The 27,791-nt window shown below is 44.6% G+C and overlaps 2 protein-coding genes and 1 long non-coding RNA gene across 9 annotated transcripts in view; 2 read left to right on the top strand and 1 right to left on the bottom strand.

The window, feature by feature from the left end:
* SEPTIN4 (septin 4) overlaps positions 1-690 on the top strand; it is a 50,056-nt gene extending 49,366 nt beyond the window's left edge. For all 4 annotated transcript variants that reach the window (XR_011975285.1, XM_072646843.1, XM_072646842.1 and 1 more), the window contains one exon: positions 472-690. Coding sequence is in view for 3 of the 4 variants with exons in the window: in XM_072646843.1 (XP_072502944.1) it covers positions 472-531 (60 nt within the window). In the remaining variant the exon portion in view is untranslated. The remainder of the gene's footprint in view (positions 1-471) is intronic.
* Positions 1-3,301, bottom strand: part of LOC140528740 (uncharacterized) — a 5,101-nt gene extending 1,800 nt beyond the window's left edge. For both annotated transcript variants that reach the window (XR_011975286.1, XR_011975287.1), the window contains exons 1-2: positions 3,212-3,301; positions 345-2,491 (exon numbers count right to left, since the gene is read on the bottom strand). This is a non-coding gene — a long non-coding RNA (uncharacterized lncRNA). The remainder of the gene's footprint in view (positions 1-344; positions 2,492-3,211) is intronic.
* Positions 2,594-27,782, top strand: MTMR4 (myotubularin related protein 4). Of its 3 annotated transcripts, none has more exons than XM_072646833.1 (19): positions 2,594-2,723; positions 3,984-4,021; positions 8,073-8,162; positions 8,866-8,982; positions 9,344-9,426; positions 10,523-10,683; positions 10,839-10,935; positions 11,506-11,619; positions 12,150-12,346; positions 12,553-12,681; positions 13,343-13,454; positions 13,895-14,090; positions 14,352-14,537; positions 14,638-14,808; positions 14,958-15,112; positions 23,112-24,525; positions 24,800-24,910; positions 25,148-25,236; positions 25,388-27,782. In XM_072646833.1, exons 1-19 carry the CDS (start codon positions 2,609-2,611, stop codon positions 25,563-25,565), a joined length of 3,753 nt encoding a protein of 1,250 aa, XP_072502934.1. In that variant the 5' UTR covers positions 2,594-2,608; the 3' UTR covers positions 25,566-27,782. The 3 variants fall into 3 exon arrangements, with proteins under 3 accessions (XP_072502934.1, XP_072502936.1, XP_072502935.1); XM_072646835.1 differs by lacking the exon at positions 2,594-2,723 and adding an exon at positions 3,351-3,485; XM_072646834.1 differs by lacking the exons at positions 2,594-2,723; positions 3,984-4,021 and adding an exon at positions 6,384-6,607.
* Positions 27,783-27,791: the final 9 nt, after the last annotated feature.

Here is a 27,791-nt window from a genome sequence, read left to right as displayed (position 1 = left end):
ATACTATCAGATCCCCTCCTTGAACTCCAAGTTCTACTCCCTAGCAGTGACTTTCCCAAATAAAATTTCGGTCAGGGTCCTTTATGCATGGGGGTGGGGGTGGGTGGGTGTTGCCATGAAAATGAGGGAAACTGCTAATTAGAGTTCTATGAAGGGGTTGGACTAGATAAATATTTTTGGTCTTAGGATTCCTTAAAATGATTGGGCCCCCTTCCTTCAAATAGCACACGTTTTTGTGAATTATATCTATTAATATTTACCCTATTTGAAAATTAAAACATCTTAATATTATCAAAATAGTTTTGAAACCTCACAGACCCCTTGAAAAGGTTTTGGGTACTGACCTCTGAGAATTGTTGGACAAGATTGCTTCTAAACTTGCCATGAAGGATCTACTTTGAGGAAGCAAAACTTTGAGGAGCTACTGATATCTAGTGCAGGGGCTCAGATCAATGTGCTTGTCTATTTCAGTTGCGAAGGATGCAGGAGATGCTGTATAAAATTCAGAGACAGAAGAAAGAGAAGAACTAGTTAGTTCCCTTGCCTTGGATGTATGTCTCCTCCTCTTTCTCCTGGCCCTTCCCAGCTCTTGATCTGCTCTGGCCCCTCAAGCTACTGCCACTTCGCCTTATGTCCCTGCTGCCTCCCTAGAGACTCAAAAGAAATAAAGTCTAACGAATCGGAATCTGACCTTGGCTCCCAAAACTGTACTCTCCATTTCCTAGCTGAGATCCCCAGCTTTTTCAGGCAGCAGACTGAAGATTGGCTGGGAATTTGGATGACCTACTCTTTTTTTCTCCCAGTGAGTAGAAGGATGGGAATAGGGCTAGGACCAGAAGTAGGAAGTCAAGGGTATGTCACTTGAGGGAAACAGGAATGTACAAGCATTTTTTAGTAATCACATTACTTCAAAGTTTTATGATTTCATCCCGGTGGGTATCTCTTAGACATTTGTGAACAATCACTTTCTGGCTTGGGTACTTTTTCCAAGTTGCTAGGACTGAAAAAAATCGATCACTTAGTGACCAAGTTCAGAAAAGAGATGAACTTCTCTCTGCTGATCACCAAGTCATACCTAAAATCCCGCCAGAGGGGGCTAATCTTCAAGGAGTCAAGGTCATCGCCACACTACAGTGACGCATGGAGGAATGCACATTACTTGTTATAATGACACATATTTAGGTGGGAAGGTTCGGGGTCCTAGGCAGTACTTTGTGCAGGATCAAGCTCTACCCATTATAGAGAAGGCTCAGTGCCAGGCTCCACTGCAGAGGCACACACCTCGGGAGCCTGGCTCACAATTCTTCCTTTCCCCTCCTCCTAGCCCCACCCCCCGCTAAAAAAAATATCCTGATCAGGGGGGTGGCCCGGGTTAGGCTGGGATAAAGCTTGCGGGTCAGGACCCCCTGCCTGGGTCTGGAGTGCAGTTTGGGAGCTGCCACCAGAATCTCCCATTTCTTACACTGGGTATCTGCCAGCCTAGCTCAGCTGGGCAGCGTTGGGGCTAAAAGATGAAAGAGTAAGTGGAGGGAAGGACCGGGATTGGCAGAGAACGAGCACTGATTTCGTGCCAGGGCTAAGCGGTTTTTTTCTTATGTTAAAGAAGCATCCCATGGGATCCTCAAACAACCCTTCCGGGCAGGTGCTATTAGCCCATTTTACAGTGAGCCTGGCCCAGGCTAGTGAGTGTCTGGGGCTACCTTTGAACTCGGGTCTTCTGGACTTCGGGCTCAAGGCTCTAGCCACTGCGCCACCTAGCGGAGGGAACAGGGTGGGGAGGAGACCTTGAGGGGGTGAGCTAAGGGAGGGACAGGAGAGGGGTGAAGGGGCAAAGCGGGGGGAAGAGGAAGGAGAGGGGACACAGAATGGGAAGGAGGGTGGGGGAGTATCGAGGGGGCGAAGAGTAGAGGAAGAGCGGGAGGGGGAGGGAAAGAGCGACGCTCGGAGGCGGGGGGTGAGGTGAGTGGTCAGCAGAGGCCTGGCCGGGGAGGAGGGCCGGGGCAGAAATCCTCCGAGAGGACCCGCACACGAGGCTGGGGAAGAGAGAAGGCTCAGGTCCCCAGGGAGGGAAGAGGCCGTGCTCCTCTGTGGGACTTGGGCCTCGGGCCTCCATCTCCCAGGTGGAACTCCTGAGCTCCTTCTTTTCCATGCCACACTCCATTAATCTCAGTCGCTACAGCTACGGGTGGGGGCGGAAAAGGTGAGACACAAAAGCGTAGAAAACGCGCGCGACGAGCTACCAGGCAGGGTAAAAGCTTCTAGAAGTGGCTCTTAAAACCCCGCCTCTCATGGCGCAGCCGGTAGGCGACGGACCAACCTCATTTCCGGTTTCCGGAACGCCCGTCCTTCCATTGCTGCCTACTCATTGGCTGCCGCAGGGACGCGCTGTGATTTCCCATTGGTTCTTTCTCTTCCTTGGGCGCCGCGCCTCCTCTCTCTGGATGCCGTCTTTTCTGTCACCACCAGATAGGCTGAAGGCCTGGGAAGGCGTCTGCCCATCAGAGCCAATGAGCAGTGTACAGAGTGAGGGCGACGGCTGCGCGGTGTGGGCGGGGAGGGACTTAGCGTGGCTATTGGCCAGGGCGGGCACAGGCGGGGATGTGATTGGATGGGGAGTTGGGGCCCCGTGGCAGGGTCCCGTTTGCGCGGCCTCAGCAGCTGCGGGAGACGGAAGTGGTGGGAACGCGGCCTCGGAGGGTCGGGCAGACGCGGCCCCGGCCTGGGTGAGTCACCGAGTCCCGCGCATAACCTGTTCGGCCCGGGAACCGCTAGGTCCCCGCCCCGCCCCCACCATCTGCTTAGGGCCCCGCCCCCTGTCACGCTAGGCCCCGCCCTTTGAAGCCTTAGACCCCGCCCCCGGACCTGGGTACCTGGGCGCCCGTGCTTCCGTCCCACCCGGTACCCGTCCCGCTGGGGAAGCCCTGAACTGGCGGGGTTCCCAGGGCTAGGAGGGCGGGGGAGTCCCCGGCTGCATGGCTTGGCCCCTGCCGCTCGCCCGCCGGGCTGTCCGCGCGCTCTCCCTTCCTCGGGGGCCGCTGCTTTGCCCCTCCCCAGAGGCGGCTTTGGGTCCTTGGCAGGGTCGGAGTGCCTGAGAGGGATCAGGCCCTGGGAGATGGGAGCGCCTCCCCCTCCGAGGCCCTTCTCTCAGAAGCCTTCCTGGGGGATGGGGGGAGGGCTTCCAGCAGCAAAGGCCCCCTGAGTCTGGGTCTACCTTCAGCTCGGCTGGTGCCTCCGAGTGGGCTTGGGAAGGGAGCCTTAATTCTGAAAACCGTGGGTCCAGTCCAGTGGAAGGGAGTTGGCCTGCTCTGGGGCTTCATTCCCTTCTATGGCTGGTCCTGCGTGCTTCCTAGAGTGAGGGGGTGACCTCCTCCCAGCGCCTTCTGTTTCTGGTTCCTGGTTAGCCCCTTCCCGGTCTGGCTGCCTTCTGGTCCCAGGCTCCGATCTCCCTCCTGTCATCTGTATTGGACTTTGCTCACAGTAAACAGGTCAGCCCCGCAGGCTCCAGGCCACCAGTCCCTTTGGGTTTGTATTTCCCTGGGGCTACAGGAGCAAGGCATTCCAGGAGTGAGCCTGGGTTGGGAATTCTCCCTTCCCTTGGGAGCTGTCAGTCCCTGAGGCCCTGGGATGACTGCCTTTATCAGGCCATAGGGGTTGGAATCCTGTGTGAGGATGAGGCGGAGAGGTCAGATACCTAGGCTTTGAATCGCTGATTTGCTGGGTAACCAGGAGAAGTTACATCTCCAGTCTAGGCCCTGCAGAATAGTCACCATGGCATAGTGGAACTTGGCCTTTCAGCTTTGATCTTCTAGAACTCCATTACCTTAGCTAGCGCTTTAATAACTCTGTGGGGAAGCTGGATTGCAGGCTGGGGGAGATGGTTTTGGGGAAGGGCTGGACCATGTGATCCATTGACTTCGTGATGAGGGGAAGAGTACTCTGATCACAGATCCTGACCTTTCTCTCCCCCTTTATTTTCTTCACAGTGAGAAGCAGGCAGCTAGGACTCTCACGTGGTAGGATGGTGAGTATGCACTGCCCCATAGTTCTTTCTAACCTGGCTGCCTCAAGTCCCTTTCCTTTATCACTGGTCTTTTCCCTAGCCAAGTTTGTGCTCAGTGCCCCTTTTTTCTCCACCTGGGACCCAAAGAAAGACTGAGCTCTAGCTTCATACAGCCTCTCTACTTCTCCCCTGCCACTCCAATTCCAAGCTACCTTCTATACTCCTGCCTCTCTGTTCCCCCTACTTCTTTCTACTTTTTTCCCTTCAGTTCTTTGCCTGACCTTTAGTCTTAGAGATGAACCTGGGACTCCATCCCTAGAAGCACCAGCCATACCAGGATTGGGCAGATTATTTCCAGAAACCCACATCTTACCTAGCCCTCCAAGCACTGCTTAATAACCACCAGCTCTTTTCTTGGCTGTGCAACTTTAATTTGCCTTGGATCCCTGGTGGAATTTCCTGAGGTTGGGCCCCTCCCTACTCCATTTAGTCAGGGTACTGCTTTGTCATTAGTTTGATGTTCTTTGTGACTCTTACTTTGTGAGATGTTGGTAGCATCTGATGCTGCTTGGGAGGGAAGTGGAAAGGTTCCACAAATTCATTGTGATGATTATTTAACCTCAAAACATCTGTGATCCTTCATTTGCCACCCAGGATAGAACTGATGCGATGTCCAGTAATTCTGAATTCAGGGCTCTACTGGAATTCTCCTGGAATGGTTTATCTCAGTCCTCATTTTCCCTTAATCGTCTTACATGTTTTCCATTCCTTTTTTCCTTTCTTTCCTCTATTACTTGCCCTGTTTTCCTAAGCCATCAGCCAGTAGTTTTACATGGATACTTGGCTCCTGAGAGGTGAGACTGTAGGATGAAAGGGATGGAGGAGGGGAGAGAAGGCCATTTAGGTACTTTCTAAACCAAACTGTTCCTTTGCTTCTGGTTGTTTCTTCCCTTTTTGGGGTAAAGTTTCCCTTGTATTAGGGAATAGAGTTGGTGAGAATACTTTCAGTTCTTTCTTCAGCTCCAAGTGCTCAGGTGCTTTTGGAGACTTTGATAGAAATGACTAAAACCTCTTTCTATGGAGAGACTTTGAGCTATATCTCTTAACTACTTCTTATATTTTTTCTTCCCAACATCTGCCAGCCTTAAAGATTGAGATCAGAGAAGAATTTGGGGCTCCAGCTGTCCCCTCACTCTAGCTTAGAACTATTGTGTAAATCTTCTCATTATCACTCCCTACCTCTGCCACTCCCCTCTTTCCCACTAACCTCCCTTGTCCGATGTGAAGATTCAGTTCATTTGTTTAGAGGCAACCTCTTATAGTAGAAAGAGCTAGATTTAGATTCAGGAGAGAGTCTCTTGAATTCTGCTTCTGATACTTATTAGCTATGTGACTGAGCAAGACATGACCTCTCTGAGCCTCAGTCTTCTCTTTTGCACAGTAGAGGTAACAACTTCATTACAGGGTTGAAGAGAGGGATCAGTGAGATAATGTATCTAAATCACTTGGAAAATCTTTAAGTTATTATTCTTTGTTGTTTATGGGAAGCTCTTTTTTTTTTCTGCTTTTGGGAATTTTCCTTCACCCCAAGGATAAGTTTTCCCCCAGGAGTGAAAGGACAGAAAAAAATTATGAGGGGAAGTTATCACCAGGGCAGAGTTTTTGACATCAGAAATTCACAGGGACCAAATTTTCAGAGGTTTTGGGGTGGCTGCCTTAAACCAAACTGGTCTACCTTTTTAAAGGGTTTGTGGGGGTGGGAATGACTGGCATTTCTTTTGTTCTGGGGGAGATTGTGTAGGTGACGAGAGAGGAGAAAGGCAAGGAAACAGGCTGATGGGGGAATGGGGAGATCATTGAAGGAAAAGGAGTAAAGGCTAGGGCGAATACTGGGGAGTTAGAAATAAATTGGGGAACGGCCTGTCTGGGCAGAGAGACATTTTGGAGACAGAAATGGAGATGGGCAGATGGGGATCTTGGGGGAAGAGGCTGGATATCATTCTTAAGGAGGGAAGACTAGAGTTTGGGAGGATATGGGGGGGGGGAAGGCCATGAGTTGACAGGGCAGGGTGAGAGCAGGCCAGATACTGGAGTGGGAATTTCTCCGAACTGAAGGGGCTGTTGGCTTCATCCCTTTCCCATGACAATTGCCATGCTGCCCTCTTACCCCTGGCTTCCATAAGCCTAGGAAATGCCCCTAACCATAGCCTGCATGGGCCTGGGACCCAGTTGGGCGGAGGGGTGGAGCCTGAGCCTGCTTTGGGGGAGGCAGCAGGCAGCCCTATGTGGCCAGCTGCAGAGCGGCACCATGGCTCCGCCTTTTTCCTTCCTCCCTTCCTTACTTAGCTTGGAGGGCGGAGCTGGGGCCCAGTCCATTGTGGAGAGGAGGGGAGGAAGGGGAAGGAAGGAAGAGGAGGCCCCTAGCTTGGCGCTCCCTTGCTGCGCTGCGGTTGCTGTATCTGTCGGGCCCTGTAGCCGGGATGCTGTGGGTGCCCCAGGCTGGTGGAAGGGCAGCGGCTAAGGCTTCGGGGAGATGCACACTGGCCCCAGCTGCCTGCGACCATGAGCCTGACTGCCCGAGTCTCCTGCTCAATGCTCAGCTGCTTTGTAAGTGCTGGCTAGGCCTGGGATCCTGGGGTTTCTCTTCTCCGTTGGATCCCTTTTCTATCTCAGTCGTTAGCCATAGAGACTAGCATGCTGGTGCTTAAGAGTATCCTTTTCTAGCCTCTTGGCCTAACCTAATGACCTTTGCAGAGGGGTGGGGGAAGGTTAGGCTAGGATTAACTCTTCCTTTCCTGGAGCCCACCTTAATCTGTTGGTGTCAGAGACTGCTGCAGGCTGAGGATGGAGATTTATTGGCTCTTCTCTCAGCCACTGCCCTTGACTGCGGAGCTCTAGGCCCCGCCCTGAAGGGGGTTACTGGGTCTTACCCTTCTCATCCCCTACCTTCCCCTAGTTCTAGGCAGCATATACTTGCTTGTTTTTATGCTGTTTGGCTACCTGCCTATTTTGTATATTCTCGGACCCATGACTAAGGTGAATCATCTCTCACTTTTCAGTCTCTTCCCGTCCATCTCTCAAGAACTCTTATCTATCCTGACATGGCAGTCCCTTCTCCTTGATTGTCCCCTAGACAGCTAGATACCTTACTCATTTCCTTCTTTTCTTTCTTTTGCCTAAGCCTTCTATCTCTTTTCGTCTGTCTCTGTATCATTCAGTAGTTCCCTCCCCCCTTCTGATTATTCCACTTCCTCGTTTCCCCAATCTTCTTCCAAAATACTTCATATCCCATTAAGTGTTTCTAAGATCTTCCCTTCACTGTCCTTGGGTCTCCTAGCCCCTCCTAATTAGAGATATCCTCTTCTCCTATCCTATGGGGGGTGGGTATTGGATCTTCTGCTTATATTGGAATATTCCCCAAGAATTCCCCTTCAGAACAGGATTCAGGGCAGGTTGCTTGTCAGGGGATGGGTATCTGTCTGCAATCTGAGCCCCAACAAAGAAAACAGGCCATCCAGCTTCCTCTCCTCTCTGCCTGCCCCCCCCCCCCCCCATCTCTCCAAATGTACCTTTGATGCAATATAATTAGAAAGCATCTACCAAGGCCCTCTGGAAGCATAGGACTAGATTCCCTGCCCTTCTCCCTCTTTGTTTCCTTCATTTATCATCCTTTTTCTGGCTCCAGGCTCTTGTTCTTTATGTTTCTTTCCTTATAATCAGTTGTCAACTCTGAGTTCTCTTCTTTGGAACATCCTCTTGTCCTCATTTCTTATTCTCTTGTTATATCTCACAATATCCTTCCCTCCCCACTATTTGGAAATTTCTGTTTTATTTGAGAGCCCTTTGCTTAGGTGCTCAGACTCTTGGTTCCTCATCAGCCTTTCATTCTAACTCTTTCCCCTAGATTTGCTCATTAACCTTGAGCTGTTGTGGTCTCTTCTGTCAGCCAAGCCTTGATTTCCTGTGTCGAGTTCCTCACCTGAATGTGTTTTGTTTGTGGGGTGACCTTATGGACCAGAAGGATCCCTGGGGATAGAAACCTGGTAACTTAGGGTGGTGGCTTCCTTCACAGGGTGAGGAGGGGCCCCCCAGCCTGGAGTATATCCAAGCCAAGGATCTGTTTCCCCCCAAGGAGCTAGTGAAGGAAGAAGAGAATCTGCAGGTGAGATTTTGGAAGTTGAGATGCCTGGGAAAGGACCTTGGATCAAGAGTCAGGAGACCTTGGTTCTTGTGCCATGGCTCTGGGACCATGGGCTGGCCATGCTATTACGGGGCAGAGTAAAGGGTTGAGACTAGATGGTTTCTAAGACTTTATTTCCAGTGCAGAAATTCTATGGCCTTTGATTTATGACTCTCGTGGTTTCCTCCTTATTGGGAAGAAGGCAGCATGGCAGAGTGTAGTGGAAAGAGCCTGGGTCTGGAGTCAGGAGCTGGCTTCCAAACCTTGCTCTGCCACTTCCTGCTGTGTGACCTTGGGGAAGTCACTTCCCCCTGTCCCAGATCTCAGGCTCCTCATCTGTAGAATGAAAGAGTGGTCTGGATGGCCTTCGAGGTCTCTGGACTAAATCTGAACCAGAGAGGAGGTTTGTTTGATGCTGTTCATTGTCATCTGCCTCCCAACCCAGGCCAGCAGGGAGGGAGAGTCTTTTACCTTATTGTGGAACTTTTGGCCCCAGGGATGGGAGGGACAGCTCTCTGCAGGGCAGTAGTTGCCTGGTATAAGTTACCATGGAGAGGTCTTACTTCCCTTGTGTTGGCCCAGCTCCTCCCCAGGGAGCTCCAGAGAGCAGAGGTGTGTTGGTGGCAGTGGGGGGTGGGAAATAGGGACAGGCTTAGTTCTAACTCCTGGGCCCATCTTTTGGCAGGTACCCTTCACGGTGCTGCAGGGGGAGGGGGTAGAGTTCCTAGGCCGGGCAGCTGATGCCCTTATTGCTATCTCCAACTACCGGTTACACATCAAGTTCAAAGACTCAGTCATTAACGTGAGTTTCTATTCTCATTCTTTGCCCCCAGGTAACAAAAACAGGGTGGGTTTGTGTGTATGGGGTAGGGATGGGGGTCCTTCCCAGAGCCCAGACACATGGATTATCCCTTGCCCTCTCCAGACCTGTGGCTCCTCTTGTGGCAGGTGCTGCTCTTCTACTTTCAACAAGAACATTTATAAGAGGTTCTTGTCCATTTTTCTTTGGGCTTCTGTCTCATTCCCTCAGCTCTGTGCCCCACTACCTTCTTTTTCTAAGCCTGTTATTTGGGCATTTTGTACCTAGTATTGAGAGAGATCAAGACTTAAGTTTTGAGGGATTAGGTCCTGAACTCAGCCTTCCTACTTATCTTCCCTACTAGGTGCCCTTGCGGATGATTGATAGCGTGGAGAGCCGGGACATGTTTCAGCTGCACATTGCCTGCAAAGATTCCAAGGTGGTGAGGTGAGGGTCCAGTAGCCATTGGCTGTCCCTGCCAGACTTCTCTACTGCCAAGAAGTCTCTCACTGAATCAGAGCCTAATTCAATTCATCAGACATTTATCAATTAGCTACTAATGCTAGGCTTTCACAGACAAAAAGATAGTAGTACTTTTTCTCAAGGAACTGTTTTAATTTCCTTATTTGTATGGGACTTTTCAGTAATAAGTTGTGAATTATTATGTGTCTTCTCTTCCTCAGACACCTTACTTGATATCTCCATTAATCAACCATTAGGCATTTGTTGAGCACTTGCTAGGTGCCAGGAGGAATAAAGATAAAGAATGCTTCCTGCTTTCAAGGAGTTTATATTTTCATTGAGGATACAGACCTAGCATTTACCCATTTTCCTTTTTCTTGTGTTAAACTATGTGGTATTGATAGGTGCTTGAGGGATTCAGAGAAAGGAGACCTTAGTGGAGCATCTCTTGATGATAATGGAGTCAGATAAGTAATTGAAAGTTTCCTAGAGGAGGTCATATTTGAATTGAGCCTTGAAGAAGGTCTGGGTAGCCTTCTGAGAGAGAAGAAAATGATAATGAGCAACAGTATAGGGGCAGGGATGACCTTGGCATATTTGGAAGGATGGTGAGATTTGTTTGAGAAGACTTATGTTTGGAAGGGTAAGGAAATAAGATTGGATGAAAGAGGGACCTGATTTCAAAGAGGGCTTTGAAAGATAGTTGGAGAAGTTAAATTCAGAAGAAAAAAAAAGCAAAAGGATGGGGGAAGAAAAAAGACAATTAAAGGAGTTTAGATTTCATGAAACAACCAACCAGGGGCTATCATATGGAAAAAGGACCCTGAAAGAGGACTTGGACATTCTTTAGATGGAGAGGGAGAGGGGAAGGGACAAGTCATTGATCACAGAAGCAGGTGTCAGAATTGTCCAGGCCCAGTGGCCAGGCTCCTGCCTCTAGGGTATCCAGCTTCCTTTGGATTCATGTATCAGCAGTATTCTAGCCTGCCATTTCTTATTGCTTTTCTGGCCCTCAAACTGCCTCCTTCTCTGTGGATTGCTACCCCTGTCTTATCCAGACCTGTGGCTCTTTGTATGGCAGGTGCCACTTTTCTACTTTCAAGCAGTGCCAAGAGTGGTTGTCAAGGCTGAGCCGAGCCACAGCAAGACCTGCCAAACCCGAGGACCTTTTTGCCTTTGCCTACCATGCCTGGTGCCTGGGGTTGACTGAGGAGGAACAGCACACCCACCTTTGCCAGCCAGGTGAATTGTGTTTACCTCTTGTGTAATCCTCAGGTCCCCTTTCTGTCTGCCATCTTCCTTGATGATGAAAATGCCATCTTCTCTTTCCCTCCCTCCATCTTCCTTAAAGATCATAATTCCTTGTGAATACTGATAGTCAGTGTGTTTATTTGTAGGAGAGCATGTACGATGCCGGCAGGAGGCAGAGCTGGTGAGGATGGGATTTGACCTGCACAACGTCTGGAGAGTCTCGCATATCAACAGCAATTACAAGTGAGGGCAAGAGGGAAGGAAAGCATTGTAGGGGAAGCAGCGGGAAATGTTCTAACCCCACCTACGACTGCACCCTATTTACTCTAATTATTGTAGATGGTGTGATGATAGGAAAAATTTGGTAGTTTAGGAAGGGAAAAATTTTAATGGGGTTTTGCTCCCCAAGGAAAACAGTATGGCAAAGGAGAAAGAACACTCAACATGGATTCAGAGTCTGAGTTTAAACTCCTGTTTTGTCACTTATTTACTATCTGTGTGACCTTGGACAAGTCATTCAATTTCTCTGTGCCTAGGCTTTCTCATCTGTAAAAATAAAGAGATTGGACTTAATGACCTCTCTGGTCATAGGATCATAGCTTCAGAACTGGAAGGGACTGAAGAGGCTGACCAATTTTCACACATGGTCAGTTAGCTAGTCAGTGTCTGAGGTGGGATATTGAAATCTCCATCTTCCTGACTCCAAGTCCAGCGCTCTATCCACTATTCTATATCCCGTTAGCTTTAGACCTATGATCTTGTGTTCTGTATTTCCTAACCCCAATTCAGGTGTATTCTTTGGTTTCTCTTCAGGCTGTGTCCCAGTTACCCCCAAAAGTTGTTGGTTCCCGTGTGGATCACAGATAAGGAGCTAGAGAATGTGGCTTCTTTCCGTTCATGGAAGCGGATCCCTGTTGTTGTGTATAGGTAAGGAAATGGTACATATGTGTGTGGTAGGAAAGATTGATGTCAGAGGAGGTAATTTCTTATTCAGGATGAGAAAGAGTCGCCACTTTTGTCTATGGGCAGCTCAGGCATTTAGGGTTTGGGGAGTAGTTTGCTTGATGGATGAGGAGTCAAGATTCTTGGACTCTGCTCTGTTTTTACCTTGTCTTTTAGGAGGAGATTCTGTTCCTCCAAAAATGATTTTTATAGAGAAGCCAGTCAACTTTTAAAAAAAAATTTAAACATTTGCTCTACATGGGATATTTACAGCCAGGTAAAGTTACTGATGGATTTGGAATTCTTGGTATAATCCTCTTCCCTCCTGTGTGTATCTTAACAGGTTACATGCCATACAACTCTTATAGAATCAGGGTCATTTTTTAAATGTAGAACCTTTTTACTTTTGTGCCTCTCTGCCTCTGGGTTGGCTTCTGTGCTGCCTCTGAGCTCTCTGGGACAGCTCTCTATCTTTGCTATGTTTGAAAGCACCTTGATGATGTTCTTCTTTCTAGGCACTTGCGCAATGGGGCTGCGATTGCCCGCTGCAGCCAGCCAGAGATCAGCTGGTGGGGTTGGCGCAATGCTGATGATGAGTACCTGGTTACATCTATTGCCAAAGCCTGTGCCCTGGATCCTGGGGTGAGGGCAGCTGGGGGTGTCCCTTTCAATGGGAACAGTGAGGGAAGTGAAACATGTGATGCTGACTTCGGTAAGATGTGGCTCTCAGTACTGAGGGGCACGCTTTACTTAAACCTAATTCCCAGGGAGTTAAACTGAGGTGTGGGAGTGGGAGGAGGGAGTTATCACTTAATATATACGAGGCTCTTTCTCCTTTAGTTGAGTAGGAACAAGGGAAAACTGGGACAGTTGTTTCTGACCTTCCTACCTTGGGTATCCTTTCCCTATGTGTTTTAGATTCCTCTCTTACAGCATGCTCTGGAGTTGAAAGCACTGGAGCACCCCAGAAGCTGCTCATCTTGGATGCTCGATCCTACACAGCAGCAGTGGCTAACCGGGCCAAGGGCGGAGGCTGTGAATGTGAAGGTACCAACCACCTTTTCCCTTGTACTTGCAGACAACTCATTTTTCTTCACCTCCTTTGGCCCTGTGTGGTATCTAGAGAGATAATGGTAGTTCAGTTTATAAGAAGATCCAGTCCTTACTCTGAGGCAAGAAGCCTCCTCCTTCCTGTTTTCCTGTTTAGAATCATAAAATCTAAAGAGTTGCAAGGGACCCCAGAGACCATTTAGAGCAGTGTATATGTGAACAGGAATTATTTCCACAATATCCTCAACAAGTGATTGTCCAGACTCTGCTTGGAAACTCCTTTGATGGGCAGCTGATTCCCTCTCCTCTCCATACTCCCACCCCCAACCCCCAGCAGCCCATTCTACTTCTGGAAAGCTCTAATTGTACTGTATTTTTTTATTTTAGTGACCTGAAACCTGTCTCTTGCCAATTTCCATCTCTAGTTCTTAATTCTGCCATATTGGGCCAAGCACAACAAGTATAATCTCTCTTCCATTTGGCAGCCTTTTAAGTATAGAAAGACACTCATCATGTCTCCTTCCTCAGTCTTCTTTTCTCTAAGCTAAACATGGACCTGTCCTTCAGCTGATTCTTGTATGTCACATTTCCCACTCCCTTCATCGCATGGGGCACCCTAGTCTTGACTGACTCTTATTGCCTCTTCTCTTTTTTGCAGAGTACTATCCCAACTGTGAAGTGGTGTTCATGGGAATGGCCAATATCCATTCCATTCGGAACAGCTTCCAGTACCTTCGAGCTGTCTGCAGTCAGATGCCAGACCCTAGCAAGTAAGTGCTCCTTGCTGTTCTGATTCTGTCCCAGGCTGTATCTCATCCCTTATATTCTTTTTCTGGGGAAGAAGTGACCTGAGCATTAAAATTTAGATTGGTTCAGGAGGCTTTGTCCTGGGCGTAACTGTAATCTCTGTTTGCTATGAGCCAATTCTGGCCATCCCAGTTCTATTCCTTAGCAAAGTAGTTTGTCATGAGATGTGAAGGATATGAGGGATAACTTCTTAGATTTAGTAGTCCTCTAAATAGCAGAAAAATTGACAAGAGGGAGTGGTTGAAGCATGTGCTTCTCATAGGAATGCCTTGTGGCCCTTTCACCTCCATTGTTGTGTCTTTTGATCTCTGCCCTCCCTGGGGAGTTGTTGGGTGTGGCTCTGTGTGTACTGAGAGGGACTTGGGGCTTCCAGTAATAGGTTTTGCTGTCTTCATCTAAATAGCTGGCTGTCAGCATTGGAGAGCACCAAATGGCTGCAACACCTGTCTGTGATGTTGAAGGCTGCAGTGCTGGTGTCAAACACAGTGGACCGAGAGGGCCGGCCGGTTCTGGTGCATTGTTCAGATGGCTGGGATCGCACGCCTCAGATCGTAGCCCTGGCAAAGATTCTCTTGGATCCCTACTATAGGACTTTGGAGGTGCAGATGGGGATTGGGGGGAGAGGGTGTGGATTGTGGGAACTGAGGATCTAAAGCTGAAATTCCCTGGTAGAAAGTCTGGGGCCAGTGCACACGCCAGACTGAAACCTTGCAAACCTCTCCTAAGATAAGACCTCTCACTTCACTGTAAATGCTTATTGATTGATTGTTCTGCTTCAGGACCTTTCCACAGAATACCCCAAGGGCTCTTTTAACTTTGCTTGAGGGATTCAAGGCTTAGGGCGTTTACTGTCTTCCCAGGGCTTCCAAGTGTTGGTGGAGTCTGACTGGCTGGACTTTGGTCACAAATTTGGTGATCGATGTGGTCACCAAGAGAATGCAGAGGATCAGAATGAACAGTGCCCAGTGTTTCTCCAGTGGCTTGATTCAGTTCACCAGCTGCTTAAGCAGTTCCCTTGTCTGTTTGAATTTAATGAAGCCTTCTTGGTAAGTTGAAAGATGTCGCTTATCTCTGGGAGCTAGTGGCTTAAGAAAGGGCTGATACAGACAGACTTCTAAGATATGATGAGTGGTTTTGGTTCTCTAGGTAAAACTGGTACAGCATACGTACTCTTGTCTGTATGGCACATTCCTGGCCAACAACCCATGGGAGCGAGAAATGCGCAACATTTATAAGCGGACCTGTTCTGTGTGGTCCCTCCTCCGAGCGGGCAACAAGAATTTCCACAACTTTCTTTATGTTCCGGGTTCAGAGCTGGTGAGCTTGGACACTCATTCTGTGGTTGTGGTAGGAGCTGGCAGGGTTTGATGGTGGCAGAAGTAGCACTAGGTGCTTGTAGAAGGAAGGGTTGGCAGATTGAAGCATCATTGTAAGTCACTGAATAATACATTGTGCTGCCTCCTCAGGTTCTCCATCCTGTGTGTCATGTGCGGGCCCTGCACCTCTGGACAGCTGTGTACCTTCCAGCATCATCTCCATGCACACTTGGGGAAGATAGCATGGACCTTTACCTTCCTCCAGTATCTCAGAGTCAGGACTTCACTGGCCGATCTCTGGATAGGTAAGAGAAACCTTTTCCTCCTTCCCCCTCCTTGGCTAAATGTAGGTCTTCCTTGATATATTTAGAACAAGTCTTTGAAATTGGGTGAAAAACTGCCTTGGCACATAGCTAGTTCAAGGTGCATTTTGTACTTTCTTGAGGTCTCTCAATGTACAGTATTTCCTGGAGCTGCCCTAATTCTATGACACATCAAGGAGAGGGAGGAGCCCTAAACAGAAGGGGATGTGATGGCATGGCATCAGTAACTTTGCTGTAGTTAGATTAGGAAGTCTGTGTCCTCCAGCATTAGCTGTCAGAAGGACCTGATTGTCTGTAGTAACTGAATCCCCACATGAGGGTTGACTGATTTATTTTCCAGAAAGAAGCAGGCATTTAAGTTGATAAATTTCTATTTATCTGGTTCCCTAAAATCCTGTTCTAATATCTTACTGTGGTATGGTGGAGATCCTGCTCTCTTAAGGGCTATACTAGCAGAGCACCAAATTGTCACATACTAGGTGACAAACTGGTCTTCTTTTGTCTATGGATTACCCTAGCAAAGTCTTAAAAAAGTTCATAACCTAATGATTGGTCATGCCAATTCCTGAAGAGCTCGCTAGAGGAGAGAGGAGAGACATTACAATTTGCATTGGTGGAGGAAGGAGTCCCCAGACTGATGCAGTCATTGATCTTTGAAGTTTTGATGTAAATAAAAGTTAGAATGGTCTCCTTGTGCTGAGAAGCTTTTAAGTCTTTAAACCTAAAAAAACAAAAAAACAAAAAAAAAAACCTCCCCAATTTTCTGTTTTAATTCAATAAGTGCTCATTGTGCTTTTTGGGCTATTTACTTTGTCCTCAATATTATGCCATGGCCTGCTGGAAGAGTGGGGAAGAGGAGAGAGGCATATGAATATTAGTTGAAGGAACTGGTGATGGATAAGTCGGGGAAAATACTCAGGTATCTAAAGGGCCCTGAAGTAGAAGAGGGATTAGATTCCTTTCTTGTGGCCTCTGAAGGCAGAACCAGGAGCAATGGGGGGAAGGTGCAAAAGAGGCAAACTTAGGCTTGATGTCAGCAGAAATGTCCCAACAAGGACAGCTGCCATGGTATGGAATGTCTCAGGAGGAGAGTAGATTTCCCTTCACTGGAAGCCTCTAGGCAAAAGCTAGATAACCAGATGTCATTCTATAGAGATTGCTGTGCAGGGAGAAGTTGGACTACGCAATAATAATAATTGGTAGCTAACATTTATATAGTGCTTACTATGTACCAGGTACTATGCCAAGTGCTTTGTAATTATTATCTCATTTGATCCTCATAACAACCCTGTGTGAGGTAAGTGCTATTATTCTTATTATCCTCATTTTCTAGATAAGGAAACTGAGGCAAAGAGAGTTTAAGTGACTTGCCCAAGGTTACACACTTAGTAAGTGTCTGAGGCTGAATTCAAACTCAGGTCTTCCTGAGTCCAGGATAGTACTATATCCACTGTGCCACTTTGCTGTCCTAATGGCTTCTAAGAACTTTTCCAACTCAAAATCTGTGACTTTTTGTGTTGGATTAGATAGCCACTGGGGTCTTTTCTAACTTTGACATTCTGTGATTCTGAAGTAAACAATATGGTTCTTCTCAGAGATCTTCTAAAGTATGGAGATTCCAAAGGTAGACTCATAAGAGTGGTGGAATATTACAGACTGCATATGTAAGGAATACTTAAGGAAATTAAAAGCTAGGAAAGAGAACTGTGGGAGGTAATTAGTCAGGGAAGGTGTCATGAATGTTAGTCATAACCTAGGTCATTAGTAGAAGTGGAGTCAAAATAAGAGGAGGGGGGGGGGGGGGAGTAGAATAGTAAGGAGATTTGACTGACCAGAGTAGAGGGACTGTGATGGGAAAGAATGAGAAGATTCAGCCAACGGATGGAACATCTTGAGTACCAGTCTGATTATTATGGATTTGATTTAGTAATCAAGAGGAAGTCATTGTAGATTAAGTAGGGGATTAATATGATGAACATGATGTTTTAGAAAGACTAATCTGATAATGTTGTAAGTTGATCAAAGTCAAGGAGACCAGTTCGAAGGTCATTTTAGAAATGTACATGTGAAGGCTGTATTTAGAGTACTGTGTTATGGAAAAGAAGGATCAGATTTGAGATATTGAAGGAGTTACCAGCAGGTTTTGGGAACAGGAATGGAGGTGGGGAAAGAAAGAACTAACAGTGACTTATAGAATTGAAACCTAGGACTCCAGAAAATAGTAGGACATCCATTGAAATCATGTAGAAAAGCTAACTTTTGGGGAAATAGAATGTGCTTAAGATGAGGTGGTGATGGGATAGCCATATGGAGGTGTGCTGTAGGCAGCGGGACAGACTTGGGAGTCACTACATGAACTTTGACACTAGTTTTATAATCAAATGTGATTGGTCTTTTTTCATGCCATTTTTTTCCTACTTGAAATATTCTCCATCTTCTCTTTTTCTCTTTAAATCCTACTAAGCCTTTTAAAGTCTAGCTCAGATTTGATGCCCTTCTTAGGGCCTTTTCCAACCAACCCAACTGGGTGATCTATCCCTGTCCTCCTAACTCATAGAACACTTATTATTTAGTTTGTACTATTCAATTCAACAGACTTATTGTTTTTAATATGTTTTTATTTCATTAGTTTCCAATAACATATGAAAAATTTAACATTCATTATTTAAAATTTTGACTCCCAAATCCTTTCTCCCCTTGCCCCTCCCCCCTTCTTGAGAAGGCAATTTGATATCTATAATACATGTGAAGTCATGCAAAACATCCATATTAGTCATGTTGCAAAAGAAAACACAAGTTAAAAAAAAACCCAAGCAAAATAAGGATTTAAAAAAAGTATGCTTCAGTTTGTATTCAGAGTTCATCAATTCTGTCTCTGGAGGTGGATAGCATTTTTCATCACAGGTTCTTTGGAATTGTTTTGGGTCATTGTCTTGATCAGAGAAGCTAAAAGTCTTTCTTAGTTGATCATCCATAACAATATTGTTGTTTACTGTGTACAGTGTTCTCCTGGTTCTATTCACTTCACTTTGCATGCATATCATATAAGTTGTCCTAAGTTTTTCTGAAACCATCCTGCTTGTCATTTCTTTTTTTCTTTTGGTTTGTATACATACATACATGTATGTATGTATTTTATATTTTATTTTTACCCCAATTACATGTAAAAAACAATTTTTAACATTCGTTTTTCAAAACTTTTGAGTTCTAAATTCCCTCCTCATTTCCCTTCCTCCCATTGAGAAGGCAAGTAATTTGATACAGGTTATATATATGTAGTCGTGCAAAACATTTCTGTGTTAGTCATGTTGTGAAAGAAAAAACAGACAAAACAAACGAGAAAAATAAGGAAAGTAAAGAATGAGTATGTTTCAATCTGCATTCAGACTCCATCAGTTCTCTCTCTGGAGATGGATAGCATTTTTTTCACCATAAGTCCTTCGGAATTGTCTTGGATCATTGTATTGCTGAGAGTAGCTAAGTCATTTACAGTTGGTCCTCATACAATATTTTAACAGTAACACCTGTATACAGTGTTCTTCTGGTTCTGCTCATTTCACTTTGTATCCATTCATGTAAGGCTTTCTAGGTTTTTCTGAGTTGCTTATTATTTCTTATAGGAGTAAGCAACAGTATTCCATCACAATCATATGGCGTTACTTTGATTTCTAATTTTTTGCCACCACAAAAAGAGTTGCTATAAATGTTTTTGTACAAATAGGTCCTTTCTCTTTTCTTTGATCCCTTTGGGATACAGATCTAGTAGTATGGTATTGCTGGGTAAAAGGGTATGCCCAGTTTTATACCCCCTTGGGCATAGTTCCAGGTTGTTCTCTAGAATGAATAATAGTTCTCCAGACTAGTTTACTATTCTGCTAACAGTGCATTAGTGTCCCAATTTTTCCACCTTTCAGCATTTGTCATTTTCCTTTTGTCATGGTAGTCTATGTGATAGGTGTGAGGTGGTATGTCAGAGTTGTTTTAATTTTTGTTTCTCTGATCAGTAGTGATTTAAGAGCATTTTTTCATGATTGATAGCTTTAATTTCTTCTTAAACTATTCATAACCTTTGACCATTTATCAGTTGGAGAATAGCTCTTATTTTCATAAATTTGCCACAGTTCTCTATATATTTGAGAAATGAGGGCTTTATCAGAAATACTTGCTATAAAATTCTTTCCCCAGTTTCCTGCTTTTCTTCTAATTTTGGCAGCATTAGTTTTATTTGTGCAAAATTTTTAAAATTTCATGTAATACAAATTATCCGTTTTACTTTCTGTGACCCTCTCTGTCTCTTGTTTGATCATGAACCCTTTTTTTATCCATAGATCTGACAGTACATTTTTCCATGCTCCTCTTATTTACTTGTAGTACCACCCATTATGTTTAATTCACGTGTCCATTTTGACCTTATGGCATGTGGTGTGAGATGTTGGTCTACGCCTAGATTCTTCCAAACTGCTTTCCAGTTTTCCCAGAAATTTTTGTTAAATGTGGAGTTCTTACCCCAAATTATACTGCCAAAACTTGAATCTAATCCTTCAGAACTAGATTGCTGTGGTCAGCAGATAGTTATTAATTGCCTGTTATGTATAAGATATTAGACAAAGTATTGTGGATGATAAAAAGGTAAGAAGATAGCAACTGCTCTCCAGGAGCTGACTATCCTGTTAGTGGGGGAGCAGCATAAATACCATGGTCCAAGGAAGAATATGATAAATATAAGGGAAGTACAAAGTGCTGTTAGAGTTTAGAGGCGGAAGAGATCCCATTTAATTCAGCAGAATCAGGGATGGATTTATGAAGGTGGCTTCTAAGATAGGCCTTGAAGACCAGGTAGAATTGCATAACCTTGGAGTAATCTTCGACTCTTCTCCATCTCTGATATGATACTTCCAGTCATTTGCTGAGTCCTGTGATGATTATATCCACAGCACTTCTGGAATCTATCCTCATCTTTCCCTTCTTACTATAACCACTTTATTGTGGGCCCTTCCTTTTTCTTTTTCCACCTAGATTATTGTAATAACTTGGGAACGTGTCTTCATGTTCTCAGGCTAATCTTATCTCCAGTTCGTTGCTATACCACTGCTGCATTTTCATAATGCATAGCTATGATAATTCCATCCTACTCCTCAGAAATCTTTAGTGGCTTTCCATTGCTTACGATATAAAATATAAACTTTTTTTCCCCTTTGTTTTTAAAGTTTCCTTCATAAGTTTTGTTTTTACATTATAAAATATAAACTCTTGATCCTGGTATTCAAAGCTTTCTATCATCAGGCTCCAGCCTACCTGTCTAGCTTCATTTCACACTTTTCTTCATGCATTCAATGTTGTTTTCAGCTGGATTACTCTTATCCTACCCTCTTTTACCTTAAAGCTTTTCCTCATACTGTTTCCTATGTGTTATTTAGAATTCTGTCTTCCCTATAACTATCTGAAATGCCTCCCTTCCAGGTCAAACGCAGCCACTTATTTTTGACTTTTACAGATGAAATCAATCTTTTTCTTTCAATTTAGAATAGTACTTTTGACTCTCCTTTACTTGGCTTTCTTATTATCTCTATCACAACCTATTTAGTATCACACTTATTTATATCCAAACAATATCTCTTCTATACTCCCTTTAGAATATTAGCTCCTTGAAGACAAGGACTGTTATTTTTCAGTTTTGTAGTGGAAAATACATTTAGCACAGTCCCTTGCATATAAGAGGTGCTAAATATGTGTTTAACAGAATTGAATTGGATATGTGCATCTTCAGCACAGCCACAACATGAATAAAGGCAGGAAAGCTTGGGACACATTTGGGGAACAGTGACTAGCATGGTAGGGGAGTAGTGGAAATAAGGCTGGAAGAAGATGATATCATATTATGGAGGGTCTTGAGTGCTGTCCAGTATTAGATTGAAGATGATATTAGCCTTAGGTAGTGAGGAGCCATAGAAGATTTTTGATCAAAAAAGTAAAGCAAATGAAAAGCTATGCTTGGGGACGACTGTGCTGGCAGCAATATATAGGTTGGATTGGAGGAAGAAAGACTGCAGGGTAGAGGGAAAGAAAGAAACAAGCATTTTATAAAGTGCCTGCTACGTACCAAGCACTGTGTTAAGTACTTGATTTTTTATATGAATAAATAATTTATTGGAAAGATTATTGGGCCATTGGACACAGATTTGTAAGGGGCCATAGAAGACAATTATGTATAACTAATGCAAAGAAAAGCATCCACATTTACTACATGTGTGAGAAGTACTTATCCAGGTTTTCCATTAAAGACCTTCAAGCGAGCCGATACCTGCTGCCTACCAAGGCATTCCACATGGGGTGGCTCTAAATGTTGAGAATGAGTTAGGGATGTTTTGCTTTATTTTGTTTTTCTCTAACACCAAGTCTTGGAATCTCTTTGTTAAGTCTACCTACTTATTCAAGTTCTTCCACTTAGGACTAAGGAGGACAAGTTTAATTCTTCTTCCACATGATAGCCTTTCAAATACTTGAAATCAGTGTCATGCCAACCTTATTCTTCTTTTAATAAGCTAAACATCTCTAATTCTTTCAGTTTTTCTTTTTATGGTTTGACCTCAAGTCCCTTCATTATACTACGTGTCTAACTTTGTATATATCACAACCACTTTGGGCCACTTGAAAGAGGAAAAGTTTGTTGAAAGGACAGATAAGCTGCTATTTTCTGCCTGGAAGTGACAAACAACCTTAGAGCTGAGACTTTGAGAGAGTCAAAGGGAAAGACCTTCTGTCTATGCTGTTAACCGTTATTACGTTAGTTCAAAGAACTTTGTAACATTGCAGCTAAAAAGATGTGCTAAACATTTTACAAATATTATCTCATTTGATCCTCACAAAAACCCTGGGACGTAGGTGCTATTATTATCCCTATTTTACAGTTGAAGAAATTGAGGCAGAGAGAAGTTAAGTGGCTTGCTTAGCATCACACAACTAGTAAGTGTCTGAGACTGAATTTGAAATCAGGTCTTCATAAGCTCAGTGCTCTTTCTATTATGCTACTGACCTGCCCCTACATGCAATATGATTCAAACCAGGAGACCTGTTAGAAAGTAATTATAGTAGACAAGGTGAGAATAGGATCTCAGACAAGATGGATAACAGTGGGAATGAGTAGGAGGGGATAGATGTGAGAAACATTTTGGAAATACTTAAAGAGATTTTTGCAACTGATTTGACTATTCTCTCACATCCAAATATGACTTTAAAATTTTGAGCCTGGGTGACTTGGAAGGGGAAGGCAAATGAATATGCATTAATATAGCACATACTAATTATCAGGTGCTGCACTAAGAGCTTTATAAATATTTTCTCATTTGGTTCTCCCAACTACCCTGTGAGGTAGGTGCTGTTATTATCCCCATTTTATAGTTGAGGAAAATGTGAAGCAAACAGGTTAAGAATGATGATGATCTTAACCAAAATTGGAGAGTCAGAAAAGAACTGTTTTTTGTTGGGGATGATAATAGAATTGTTTTGAAATATTTTGAGTTTATCCAGCAAACTCAAGAGACTGGAACATGGGGAAAAAAGTTTGAAACTGTAGATTTAGCCTTGGGAATCATCTATATAAAGGTAATAATTAGCTTGGCCTAATTCTTAGGATGACCTGGGTTCAGGTTCCGTTTTTGCATACTGCCCAGGAGATTCTGGGCAAGGCACTTCATCTCCTCATGCTCTGGGCAACACTCTTAAGACTAAATGTAGACAAAGTTCTAGATATGCATTAGCATAGGAAGATACTCATGTGGGAGCTCTCTACAGCTGTGAAATCACCAGTCCAGTCCAATAGGGTAGTGTTTTCTTTGTATCTCCTTAGCATATAGTTACCACACTAGCAGGTACTCAATGAATATTTGTTCAGATTGACTTGGCTATAGAATCGTTTATAAATCTTTGTTTTGGTTCTCAATCTCTTTCCTGACTTATAGACTTTTATTCCTTGTTCTCACAGGTTACCTAAAACAAGGTCCATGGATGATCTGTTTTCTGCTTGTGACACCAGCAGTGCACTGATTCGGACATCTAGTGATCCCAACCTAAATAACCACTGTCAGGAAGCCAGGGCAGGCCTGGAGCCCTGGCACGGTAATTCTGAAGGAACAGATATACCCTTAGAACATGGACCAGGCAGCCCTCAACAGCCAGTGGAGGAACTGGGCTATCTTCATCCCCAGCCCAGCAGCCAAAAAGACTGTTTGAGCAATAATACTTTGAAGAATCACAAAAACTGTCACCCCAGTTACAAATTATTAAATAGCATGGTACTACAGCAAGCAAAGAGCCACCCCTGTGATCCTGAAATCAAAGACCTGGAAGAAACCAAGGACTCTGAACCAGTTGCAAGCCCTCCTGTTCCGGACAAGCTATGTAGGACTCATGATGATGTTGGAGAACAACCACCTACATACGGTCCCAAGAAAAATGCTGCCAACATGCTCTCCCAGGTTGTTTCCTCTGAATGTAATGGAATCTTTAAACTTCCAGAGTCCTTCTCTCAGGATTCCCCTCCTGATCAAGGCATTCTTGAACAAGCTTCCCTAGAACCCATGCCAGGCGTGCCCTACAAAGATGCTCCAGACCACAGTTTAGGTGTCTTTTATAACCCACCAAGTATTGCCTGCCAAACTCTTCCAGACCCACTCCTGGGTCCCCCTTGCCAAGACCTTTCAGACTCTGTATCAAATATCACCCAGGAGCAGCAGCTGAATACTCAGCTGGATCCTGCCCACTGGGAGGAAGATGTTGGTCAAAGAGGGAATGTTAGAAATGGGCCATTATGGGAGAATCTTCGCTTTGGAAAAGGGCCATTGGAATTGGTCAGGAAGCCAATTTCCCAGAGCCAAACAAGTGAATTTTCATTTTTGGGATCCAACTGGGACAGTTTCCAGGGAATGGTGACTTCACTCCCAAATGGGGAGACCCCTAGACGTCTGCTTTCCTATGGCTGTTGCAGTAAGAGGTCAAACAATAAGCAGATACGGGGGTCAGGGACCTATGTTGGTGGCCAGTGGGCTGAGAGAGAATGTGTGAAGTCATCTGTTTGTTCTAAGCATTCCACTGGACACTGTACTGGCTCAGCAGGAAAAAACACCCGGACATGGCTATCTGGTCACTCCAAGCAGGTGTCTAGTACAAAGCCTATTCCACTGAGTTGCCCTTCTCCGGTACCTCCTCTCTACTTGGATGATGATGGCCTCCCCTTTCCCACGGATGTCATCCAGCATAGATTGCGGCAAATTGAAGCAGGGTACAAACAAGAGGTAGAGTTGCTACGGAGGCAGGTGCGTGAACTTCAGATGAGGCTGGATATCCGTCACTGCTGTGCCCCTCCAGCAGAGCCACCCATGGATTATGAGGATGACTTTGTAAGTAGTGACTTTGTTCCACCAGTCAGTTTCCCAGTGTGATTTCATCATGTTTTGTGTTCTGAAGACCAACCTGTTTTCTCATGGGAATATAAGAACAATAATATAGACTTTTTCTCTTTTCTCTGGTTAGGATATTAAGGAAATGGCTCTCATGAGCCATTTGTCATAATCTGCTAGTGGGATGATCTAAGGGTAAAAATCTTAGTGTTTTAGGTGATGACTTGGGATTTTAAGGAGCACCTGTTTTTCTATGCTTTTGTATTATCTTTAGACATGTTTGAAAGAGTCAGATGGCAGTGACACAGAGGATTTTGGCTCTGATCACAGTGAGGACTGCCTTTCAGAAGCAAGCTGGGAACCTGTTGATAAGAAAGAAACTGAGGTATGATTGCTATATTACACAAGCACATTTGCCTACACTACAGACTTGTATCTTTCACTGAGATGAGTGATATGCACATGAGATAATACGTCAGGCACTTTGCACTATGTAAATGCTATTACTATTATAAATTTTGTAAGGCAAATGGTAGCCACCTGTAAAATAAGAGGAAATTTATTTTGTTGATGCAATCTACTTGGAAAAGAACTTGGATTTTTCTCCCTTTACTTGTATCAGGTGACTCGTTGGGTTCCAGACCATATGGCATCTCACTGCTATAACTGTGACTGTGAATTCTGGCTGGCCAAAAGAAGACACCACTGCAGGTAAGATCTTTTTACCTTAATCAGAAATGATTCATATGTGTTATTTTTACGTTTGTACTTTCCACACTGATGACCTCTGAAACCTATTGCCACTCTGTCACTTATTCTCAGTACATGTGCATTTTAAAATCTTCCTTTTATCTTTTGACAGAAATTGTGGGAATGTGTTTTGTGCTGGATGCTGCCACCTGAAGCTTCCCATTCCTGACCAACAGCTCTATGACCCAGTTCTTGTCTGTAACTCATGTTACGAACACATCCAAGTGTCACGTGCCAGGGAACTCATGAGCCAACATCTGAAGAAACCCATTGCTACAGCTTCTAGCTGAATGCCAGTGGAGAACACCTGTCCAATTTCAGCAGATTTGAAGGGAGAATCTGCTTCAGGTATTGTTTTAAAGATTCCTTGGTGTGGCTCATGAACACAAAGTTTGAAGACACCATCTTGGGAAGTCCTCCTTGGTACCATCAGACTGGAGCAGAGAAATTCCAATTTGGCAGAGTGTCCTCTAATGGTGAGAGCCTCACCTTGGTGTGAAAGGTTCTGCTCCAGATCTAAAGGTCTGGAGATTTAAGGTTATGTAGGTGACACCAACTTTTTTCACCTTGGGGGGGTGGGTCATAAGATGATGATGTCAAAGGTACTGCCTGGTGCAAAGTGCCCCAAACAGCAATAGAAAGACATGTTTATAACCAAACTCCAAGCGGCAACTCAGCTCCCATTTCTCCACCCTGAGAAAGCAGATTATAATGTACAAGCTGGGAGTTCCTGTCTTACCTGAGATGATCTCCATAGCATACCTCTGTGCTCTGTGTCTGTGCATGAAGGCTCAGTCTTTAGAGACACTCCAGTGTAGCTGCATTAGTTCTTTCTGTGGAGTTTGGTTTGAAGAATGCTTTGGGCAAATGGTGAAGTTGGATGTTTTTGTTTCTTGGCTCATGAGCCGGCAGTATGGTGGATACTAAGTGTAGAAAAAATTAGGAGCAAAACTTAATTTTGGAGCAGAGCCAATCTCTCTTGATACCCAGTCCTAATACAGATGAGTTGTTTGAGCTGTGAAAGCAGTAGACTCAGTCACCAAGTGGTCAGCTCTGAAGGTATGAGCTGTAAAAAATGAGGAGATGGGGGAAAGTAAAAATCCATTTGTGGAGGTGTCTGCTGGTTTGTTCAGTGCCCTTTTTGCCTGACTTCTCCCAGTCATCCTGGTGCTAAACACAGGAACTATACCCTGATCCTCTCCTGGCATGAACGTAGAAAAAAAAATTCCAATGTTGCCCTTCCCTTGGCTACTGCCTCCTCTGGGTCACACTGCTCTTTATCCTGAACACTTGACACCTTGAGGGTAGAATTTAGTGTTTGGTTTTTACCTCCTGGAATATACTGTTTAGTATGTGAGGGTTTCAGAACAAATGCTGCTGTCTATTTCTGTGCACTTAACAATGGAACCCAAACAGAGGAGGATATAGCATTGATACCAAAATTTGGAGAGAGAAATGCAGGTCCATTTGGACTGTACATTCTGTTCTTTTCATCCTAACATGTACCAGTGGCACTTAACCAAAAGATACAGTGATATAGCCATGTCCTGTAGTATCTATGTTTGTGGGACAGATACAATCTCCTTGGTCCATAATGAAACCACTTCCTGGAGTTCCTCTTGGACTTCCTTTACTGTTTAGCTAGTGGGTGTACAACAAAGCATTCTATCTAAGCTGATCCTCTTCGAAAGACTGGGATAACAGTTTCTTTGGACTGTTTCTATGTTACATCCTAGAATTTTATCCCCAAGGCTTTTTACTTTTTCATTTTTGAGAGAACTAACTAGGATCTGCATTTAGGAAGAGAATAATTAGAAGTTCTGACCTATTCTTGATTCCTACAGAGAAGTGTCAATGCTGTTTTAATCTGACCATGTGCTAATGCCATGGGTGTAAGGAAAACACAATGGTATATTAGGTCAAAGTAGCAGAGGATTTGGGGTTGTTGGTGGTTTGCTTTTTTTTTTTTTTAACGTTTTACACGAAGTTGAATAATGGAGACTCCAGTTTAGGAAACTCCTGAGGCCACTGAAAAAGTAACAAACTGTTCACTCCTTATCTAGTATGTAGTCTGATACATAAAATTCTGTGAAGTACTCTCCGATCTTTTAAATTGAAAGTTGAATGGCTTTTTAATTGTTTGACCTGTTTTCCATTTACATTTTACTTTGCCCATGCACAGTTCTGTACTTTTTATGGTGGTCTGTAAACTCAGAAAGCAAAAAAGTAAGACTGCGGCAAAATGTGAAAAGAGGAGACTGTATCTGTCGGTTCTGTGTGGCTGTTTTGAGGGACTTTACCATACAGTGAGTTAAATTGCATGGTATTAAGGAGAGACACTGAGGGGCCTCCAGCTCAGCTGTGTTCATCAGAGACTCCTTCCAGAGCTCTTGTGGGTGTAAAGTAATATGATGTGGCCAAAAATCCAAACTGTTTAGTCGCATTGTGACAAACATGAAATGTGCTGTACAAACTCAATACAGTTTAAATAAAATCTCTATATTAGTGCTGCTTTG

Source organism: Notamacropus eugenii, chromosome 2, assembly GCF_028372415.1.
Source record: "Notamacropus eugenii isolate mMacEug1 chromosome 2, mMacEug1.pri_v2, whole genome shotgun sequence".
NCBI classification, from domain to species: Eukaryota; Metazoa; Chordata; class Mammalia; order Diprotodontia; family Macropodidae; genus Notamacropus; species Notamacropus eugenii.
The sequence above is the reverse complement of the archived record's forward strand: the minus strand, read 5'-3'. Positions and strand labels throughout refer to the sequence as shown.